The 9,171-nt window shown below is 35.2% G+C and overlaps 1 protein-coding gene across 1 annotated transcript in view; it reads right to left on the bottom strand.

Annotated features, from left to right (window-relative positions):
- Positions 1-6,568: 6,568 nt before the first annotated feature.
- The window catches only part of ILDR1 (immunoglobulin like domain containing receptor 1), a 19,946-nt gene continuing 17,343 nt past the window's right edge, over positions 6,569-9,171 (bottom strand). Inside the window, 1 exon segment of the mRNA XM_023527599.1 lies at positions 6,569-6,666. Coding sequence (XP_023383367.1) covers positions 6,625-6,666 — 42 coding nt within the window. The 3' untranslated portion in view covers positions 6,569-6,624.

The following is a 9,171-nucleotide window of genomic DNA, read 5'->3' as shown; positions in this document are numbered from 1 at the left end:
TCATCTCAAAAAGAAACCTCTTACCCATTTGCAGTGAATTTTTGTTCCCACTCCAGTCCCAGGCACCACTAATCTACTTTCTGTCTCTATAGATTTGCTTTTTCTGTTCTTTTCATATAAGTAGAATCTTATGATATGCGGTCTTTTGTAGGTGGCTTCTTTCGCTTAGCATGATGTTTTTGAAGTTCATCCACATTGTAGCACGTATCAATAATTTGTTCTTTTTTATTACTAGGTAGAATTCCAGTGTATGGATATACTACACTTGTTCATCCATTTACCAGTTGATGGAAATTTGAATTTTTTTCTACTTTTTTTGGTTATTATGACTAAAGCTTCTATGAATATTCATATATGTTTATGTGGTTATTATTATTCCTTTTGGGTAGATACAAGGGAGTGAAATTGCTGGGTCATATGGTAAATTTATGTTTGATGTTTTTTTAAATTGACAAAAGGCTTTTCAAAGTGGTTACATCATTTTACATTTTTTATCATTTTACATTTTTCATCAACAATTGTGAGGATTCCCATTTCTCCACATCTATGTCATCACTTATTGTCTCTTTTATTATAATTTTTAGTGGGTTTAAAGAGATATCTTATTGTTTTAATTAGTATTTTCATAATGACTAATGATATGATAAAAAGCATCTTCTCATTTGCTTATTAGCCATAGCCATCTTTATGGTTTTTTTGGTGAAATCTATTCAAATCTTGCCTATTTTTAAAAATTTAATTGTTTTCTTATTGAGTTGTAAGATTTCTTTATACATTCTGAAGTATTTTATCAGAAACATAATTTGTGAATATATTCTCTAAGTGTGTGGCTTATGTTTTCATTTTTTTAATGGTGTCTTTTGAAGTGCAGAAATTTTAAATTTTGATAAAGTACAATTTATAAATTTTTTCTTTTAAGGATTATGCTATTGGTGTCATATCTAAGAACTCTTTACCTAATCCAAGGACACAAAGGTTTTCTTTTTCCTTCTCTCTAAATGGTTTACAGTTTTAGCTCCTACATTTAGGTCTATTTTCCATTTTGAGTTAATTGTTTGTGAATGGCATGAAATAAAGGTCTAAGTCCACTTTTTTTGCATGTGGCTATCCAATGACCCAGCACCATTTGTAGAAATGATTACATTTCTGCTACTGAACCACTGAAACAGCTTTTTAAAAAATCAATTTACCATAAATATAAAGATTTATTTGTGGACTCTCAATTCCGTTTTGTTGATCAATATGTCTGTCCTTATATCGGTACTATACTATCTTAATTACTGTAGCTTTATATACATTTTAAAATTGGACAGTATAAATCCTCCAATTTTATTTTTCAAGATTCTTTCGACTATTCTGAGAAAGAGCCTTGTATACTTGGAATAAATCCTACTTGTTCATGGTGTATATTTTTATGTATTAAAATATTGATAATATCCTGTTAAAGATTTTTACATCTAAGTTCAGGAGGGTTGTTTGTAGTTTACTTTTTTGTAATATCTTTAGCCTCATGAATGAGTTGTGAAGCGTTTTCTCTTCTATTTTCTGGAAGAGCTTGTGAAAAGTTAGTGTTAATTACCCTGTAAAGATCTCTAGAGTTCTCTAAAGAGACTATCTGTGCCTTGAGATTTTATTTTGGAGAGTTTTTAAATTAAAAATTCAATTTAATGGTTATAGGACTATTCAGATTGTCTATTTCAACTTAGTTGAATTGTGGCATTTTGTGATTCTTAAGGAATTGTTCCATTTCTTCTAAGTTGTCATATTTATGAGCATAAAGTTCCATGTAGTACTCCCTTCTGTATTTTTTTTAAATGATTGCAGTATCTGGAATATCTCCTATTTCATTCCTGATATTGGTGATTTGTGGTTTCTCTATTTTTCTCAGTCTTGCTAGAGGCTTATCAATTTTACTGATATTTTTAAAGAATGAACTTCTTGTTTCCTTGGGGGTTTTTTTGTGTAGTTTTTCTATCTCCAACTTTATTTTCTGCTCTTTTCTTTTTTTTTTTTTTATCTCCTTCCTCTGCTTGCTTTAGCTTTTGCTCCTTTTTCTAGTTTTTTGAGGTAAGAATTTGTTATTGATATGACACCTTTCCACGTTTAATGTAACATTTAGTGCTATAAAATTCCCTCTCATCACTGCTTCAGCTAAATCCTACAAATTTTGATATGTTATGCTTTCATTTGTATTTAGTTCTATGTGCCTTTTTATTCCCTTTGAGACTTCTTCTTTGACCCATATTTATTTATAAGTGTGTTGCTTAATTTCTAAGTTTTCAGAGTTTTCTGTCTTCGTTATAGATTTCCAGTTTGATTCCATTATAATGAGCTCTCACTCTGGATGATTTCAATTCTTTTACATTTGTCAAGGTTTGTTTATGGTATGTTTTATAGTTTGTTTGTTTTTTTTTTTCTATTTGGTAAATGTTCCACAGGCAGTTGAGAAAGTTGTATTCTTCTGTTGGATGATCTGTTGTTTCATATGTTAATTAGATACTGTTGATTGTTTGTGTTGTCTAGATTGTCTATATCCTTGTGATTTTTGCCTAATTGTTCTATCAGTTGCTAAATGGGAAGAGTGTTGAAATTCCCAACTATAATTATAGATTCCTCTCTTTCTCATTTTAGCTTTATCAGTTTTTGTTTCATGTATTTGAGGCTCTATGGTTTAACATTAGCATATTGTGTCTTCCTGGAAGATTCATCCTTTTGGATTCATTCTAAAATGTCCCTTTTGGTCTCCGGTAATTTTCTTTTAAGTCTACTTTATGAAATGTTAATGTTGCCACTTCTGCTCTTTTTATTAAATTATTAATGTGTACATGGTATATCTTTCCCTACCCTTTTACTTTCAATCTACCTGTGTTTAAATTTAAAGTGAGTTTCTTATATGTAGCATATAGTTGTGTTTGGATTTTGTTTTGATTTTAAATCCACTCTGCCAATATCTCTTGATTGGTGTATTTAGGCCATTTACATTTTAGTTCATTATTAATATGTTTGCACTTCAGGATGCTATTTTATTATTTATTTTCTATTTGTTTAATTCTTGTTGCTCAGGTTTCTCTTTCTTGCCTTTCTGCAGGTTATTTGAACATGTTTTAGGATTCCATCTTGATTTACTCATAGCACTTTTGAGTTTATCTCTTTGTATATTTTCATAGTGTTTGCTCTGGGTGCTATTTATAACTATGTACTAGTATCAACATTAACTACTTCAAAGGAAGTATAAAAACATCACTTCCACTCAGATCCCTTTACAGTCCCCATCTTTAAACATCATTGTTTAGACTATTACATTAGATGGCATTATAATTTTTGTTTCAATAATCAAATATGTACGGACTCATATTTCTTGCTTCCTGATGCTCAAAAGTTTCCTTCTTTTACAATTTCCTTTCTGTTTGATGAACTTCCTTTATCCAGTCTTTTGAGGGTAGTTCTGCTGGTCACAAAATCTTTTAGTTTTTATTTATCCGTGAATGTTTTTATTTTCCCTTTATTCCTGAAAGATAGTTTGTCCGATACAGAATTATAAGTCAATAGTTTTTTTTCATTTTATTCTTCATGGTTTCACATGAGAAATCCATTCAAATGGTTTCACGAGAAATCCATTCAAATTGGTGTTTCTCTACAGGGAATGCATTTTTTCCCCCCTTGGCTGCTTTCAGGACTTTGTCTTTAGTTTTCAAGATGTATCTTGGCACAGATTCTTTGGGTTTATCCTGTTTAGGATTCATTCCACTTCTCAGTTCTGTAGGTTATTGTCATTCATCAAATTTGGAACTTTTCAGCCATTATTTCTTCAAATGCTCATTCTTCTTTTCTCTTTCTTCTCTACTTTCTTGGACTCCAGTGATATGAATGTTGATATTTAGTTATTTTTCCACAGGTCCTTGAGTCTGTTTTTTTTTTTTTTTCCCCCAGTCTATTTTCTCTCTGTTCAGACTGGGTGAAGTCTATGGTTCTGTCCTCAAGTTCACTAATTCTGTCCTCTGTCTCCATACTACTGCTGAACCCATATAGTGAGTTTTTAATTTCCATTGTATTTTTCAGTTCTATAATTTCCCTTTTTCTTTTCATAACTGATTTCTTTCTGAGATTTTCTCCTTTTTCATTTAAGAGAATGTTTAATGGATTGTTATAGCATTTTAATAATGCCTGCCTTAAAATTCTTATCTGATAACAACATTTGATTTATCTCATTTTTGGCATGACTTGATTTCATTTTTCCTTTAAGTTGTGATTTTCTTGGTTTATATTCTGGGCATTTTGTCTATTGTGTTAGGACACTCGGTCCTATTTAAATATTTTATTTTACAGGGAGTTACTTAAGTTTAACACACAATTTTTAGCTTACTTTTGTGGGCTGTGATTCCAATGGCAGTTTGATTTTCAGAGACTTTGTGGTATTATTTTGGTCTGTTTGATTTATTCAGTGCTGCTAGAGTTTGCACTGGTCTCTTTTGATGCTGCCTGAGTGGGTGAGAGGAATTTTCTATGGCTGGTTGCCAGATATTTTTTAGTAAGGGAGGGGTGTGGAGAAATTCTTTTATTGGTACCCTCCAGCTACCCAGGTTTCTCTGAGCCAAGAAAGAGAATTGAAGTTCCAGGGGGACAAAGTGGTTTCTGGGACCAGACTGCTAGCTTTAAGGCTGTTAGCTGTGACAGGTCCTTTTTCCTAGTTCCACCAGTCAGCCCCAGTGTCTCTGGTCAGAGGAACAAAGTCCTCGGCCCTTGGAAACAAAGAGACGTCCCCAGCTGGGCCATCTGCTTTCCCTAGGTCTCTCTTACTGGTTCCTCCTACCCACCTCAGTCTCTCTCCATGGAAAAGAGGATTCTCTGGCCCAGCAAAGAAGGAGAATGATTTCTTTATTTTTGGCAGGGTTCCTGGTTGGTCTCCCTTGCCTTGGTTTCCAGAGGGACTCCCACTAGATCCAGGAAGAATAATGAGTTACTGGGCTACCTTCTGCTGCTAGGTGGGAAGTTGGAAAATGCCAGGTCTGGTTGGTCCCCCTCTGTTGATTGAGGATGCAAGATAACCTGCTTCTATGTTGTTCCTCTGGTCCTAGGTTCCCAAACCAGCTTGCCTTCTTCTTAGCACCCTTTGGTTTTCCTTTGCTTATTTTTATGCCATTTCCAGGGTTTATAAAGTTGTGCTGAGCAGAGAAGAGCAGAGAAAAAGTTCTATGCCATCCTGTCCAGACCAGAAGTCCCTTACCTACTGAGTTTTATGTAGTCGCTATTCATTAAAATTTTAATTTTTTTTCTGTTTTGCTAATTTTGACTCAGTTACATTACACATATAAAAAATCCGAAGTAAACTTTTGTCCAATGTAGGCATTTAATCTATTTTTCCCAACATGTAATTAATGAGATGAGGGGAGGGGGAATAGATATGTCAACACAACAGGATCTAAACTGAGCTTGAGGCCATACCCATAAAGATACTGTTGAGGAACACACGCACATGCGCATGCACGCGTGCACACACACACACACGCACACACACACACACACACACACACCTCCTTTCCAGGCCATCTCCTTCCAATCTTCTCAAGGAGGGTCTCTACATCAAACACAAATTTATTCATCAAGCCACCAAGGGAGCTGGAGAAAAAAGGAGGGAGTGGCAGAGATTATTATAGGGAGGGCACAGGCCTCTTTCCTGGGGCTCTGAGTGGCAAAACCTGCCTGGAAGCTTCTGCTTGGGAAAGCTATGTAGTGCCAAGAGAAAAGCAGCTTCAGAACTACCCATGTTGGCCTAGCTCTTCTCTGAGCTCTTGTCAGGAAGAAGATTTAATCCAGTCAAGTGCATCAACATAGGTATTTATTTGGGGCAGAATCCTCAAGCCAGTAAATTTTATTGTTTTCTTATTTATATGATCTGTCATTCCTAAGAACCATTTAAAGTGATTTTAATGAATACATACTATATAAGAAAATATAAAATATAAATTAGATATAGGCCAAAAAAAAAAAAAAAAGAGCAAGAGGAAAACAAGAGATAGGAGTAAGGCTTGTGCAAAACTGCTTCTCTGTAATTTTCTACATTTGCAATAAATAGGCCATGAGAGAGTACATTGCTGGAGTATTTCCTGTGCCATCTCTGACTGGACCCTCAGGAGCACCAGGACCAAGCATGGGGGGAATAAGGTGGACTCCTAAAATGGAGGGACCCACTAGATATGCCATAGAGGGAGACAGGTTCCCATGGAAATTTCCCTATAGTACTCCATAGACTTCCTTCTCCTGAAACACATTTGATTTTTTTCTTAAAGATTCCTGAGTTCTCACTTTAAGAATGTTTATGGTTCTGGGTAATGTAACATAGTAGAAGTCTTAAGCTACTAAGTTCTTGAGGGATCACATCTCATTTGGGTCCATTACAAGTCAAAGACTATCTCAATACGCAGAGAGTGTAAACCAAGGCTAAAATTAAGTCATTAATTTTTCAAACTCTTGTTTTTAAAATTCTTCTATTTGATTCTCAGACTCTAAGCCAAAACTGTTAGATAGAGACTTGCGGTGTCCTTCCCAAGTCACTTGGAAATCTAGGTGATGCTGATGACATGCAGGAGCTGAGAAGTAGCCACAGAGTAGTGCTGTGCCCGGTGACTAAATGACCACACTTTTTCCACTATAGGAGTTGTCTCTCTCCTGAGGAATAGAAGAACACAAAAAAGAAATCCAGTCAGCTGGACTCTACTGTCTATGCATACAATGCACAAAGGTGTGCTTGATTTCGGTGCAAATCTTAGATGGGCAGTGGCTGGACAGCAGATCTGAGTCTAAAAAATATTTCTTAACTCTTCATGAAGCCAGTCTCTCCACCTCTCCCAACCCCCACCCAGGGATAGGTTTCTCTTCTTTCCTACCTCTCTGGAGCTTCTCTCAAACATCTTTAATTTCTGAAATTTTCTTACAGTCCCATTCACTCTGCCTTTTGATTTTTAATATAGTCAAACCTCCCTTAGACTGAATAAAAAGGTACCCTGTTCCATTCATCAGTCTATCGTTCTACCACCCGCTCATGAAGACATGGCCCAGTTCTTTTTCCTATTTTTATTCTCCTGAACTATTCTTTCTCAGCCCTCATCTAAAAAGTTTAGCTTCATACTTTAGTATTTCTCTTGTTTTTCGAAGATCCCTAGTTACCTCTTCCTGATCAAACTCAGTGGCTTTGCTTCAGATGTTATTCCACTTGATCATTAGGCTGTTTCAACTTGCTCTATGAAGGCAAAGACTATGATTTATAGTTCTCATATTTCTCTAACTTTGTGTTGTACAGATTGTTTTATTTGAGTATCTATAGCTGTAGTCCATGAATGTGACCTTTCTTATCTTACCTGAAATGGCAACGTAAGGTATAATACCGAAACATACTGAGCAAAATGCATTATATATGTATGTATATTCATGTTATTACTTTAAAAATGTTTGTGTGTTTCCATTTTTATCAGGAAAGTGAGTTTATAGGGGACATGGTTTCTAATCAAAATGCTGTGGGATGAATGCTCTCTGACACAAAGGAAAGCAACAAAATGGGGCAAAAAAAATCTTGTCCAGGGCTTGCTGAAGAAAAATCTGGATGTTATCAAGGAATAGACCTTTTATTGAAAGTAGACTATGAAGGATCCTGATCTAAAATACATTATTTTAAGTTAAAGAGTCAAGAAAAAGGAAAAAAAAAAATCTTGGATTCTCTACTGAAAGTTTGAGATTAGCCTGGAGAGGAAAGAATGCAGTAACCCAAGCTCAGAATAAACCAGAAATGCCTTGAGAAGCCTTTTCTGATAGAACATTATTGGAAAGAAAAATAATTGATGTGAAGGAGGCCAGTAACACAGGGGCCACTCAGTCTGAAACGACTGGGATTTAAAGCTTGATGATACTGCTTCTTATATTGCTGAGTTGCAGCCTTTGGAGGAGTGAAAAGACCAGTAGACCTGAAATGAGAAGATCTCGGCTGGAGTCCTAGTTCTGGAGTCAGATGAGAGATGACTCAACATGACTTCCATCTTCTCATGCAGGGAATAGTTCTATTTTGCATTTATATGGAAGCCCTTGTTTGTCGGTATCTATTTGTTAAATATTATTCTTGAAAGAGAAGGTTACATGTGAGCCAAAAGACTTTTTGATTAATTCATATTGCTCTGAATATTTAATAAAGTATTTCTAATAAGTATTTTGTAAAAAGCTATGGCAAAGTTATAACTGCTGAAAGCCCGATTTAAGAAAATAGTAATACATCTTCTATCAACTCAAGGAGTAAACAGAAACTTTAAGTTATACACAATTAAAGATCACCATCTAGTGGCCCAACTGTATTATAACTTCTAAAGTGAGCTGCAAGTTCCAAGGACTTCAGAGGCCACGTAGGTGTGTGGGAAGCATCCAGCCCCACTAAGGAGAGGAGCGAAGAATAAGACTTTGGCCCTGGAGACTTTGGCCCCACTAAAGGCACTCAAAATTCAAGTTACAAACAAAACACTGTGCCCTCCAGACCAAACAATTGTCCAAATCAAGTTTTGCTCTTTGGCCTGTGGTCATTCAGAATACGAATGGACAGTTGAATGTGATAAAGTAAAGTGATAGCTCTTTGAGAGATAAGCTCAGAGAGATCCAAAACAATGAAGGCTTTTAAAATGCTCTTGAGTGAAATTTTTGCATCTCATTAGTAACTTTACAACTGAAAATATGGTTTGCTTGTGGTAGAATTATTGGTGTGTACATTTCATGATAAAAGAAGTTGTGATACTTTCAGAGAATGAAGAAATAAAGTCACTAGAAAACATTATTGCCTCACATAATTCTCTTCTCTCTAATGAGGCAATAACTCGTTGAAAAGGGCACAGGTTTTAGAGTCAGAGAACTGTGTTCAAATACTGGCTTTGCCCCCTAATGGCTGTGTGACTTTGGCATGTTACAAACTCTCGCAGGACTGTTGTAAGGATTAAATGAAATAAACCTGGAAAGGGCTTACCCCTTTATCTGCAATATACTTGGTGTTCCTTTTGCCCCTCTCTCACTTACAAAAAAACCACATAATTTCTTAAAAAGAAGAAAATAAAGAAGAAACTTAATTTAGAAGAAAATAGGGTTTAGATTTTTGGCCCAAAACTGGCTTTTAAATTACATTTTTCCATTAAAATGAAAATAAAA

This window comes from Pteropus vampyrus, unplaced genomic scaffold, assembly GCF_000151845.1.
Source record: "Pteropus vampyrus isolate Shadow unplaced genomic scaffold, Pvam_2.0 Scaffold1, whole genome shotgun sequence".
Taxonomy (NCBI): Eukaryota; Metazoa; Chordata; class Mammalia; order Chiroptera; family Pteropodidae; genus Pteropus; species Pteropus vampyrus.
Note: the sequence above shows the minus strand (reverse complement) of the source record. Positions and strands in the feature narration are given on the sequence as shown.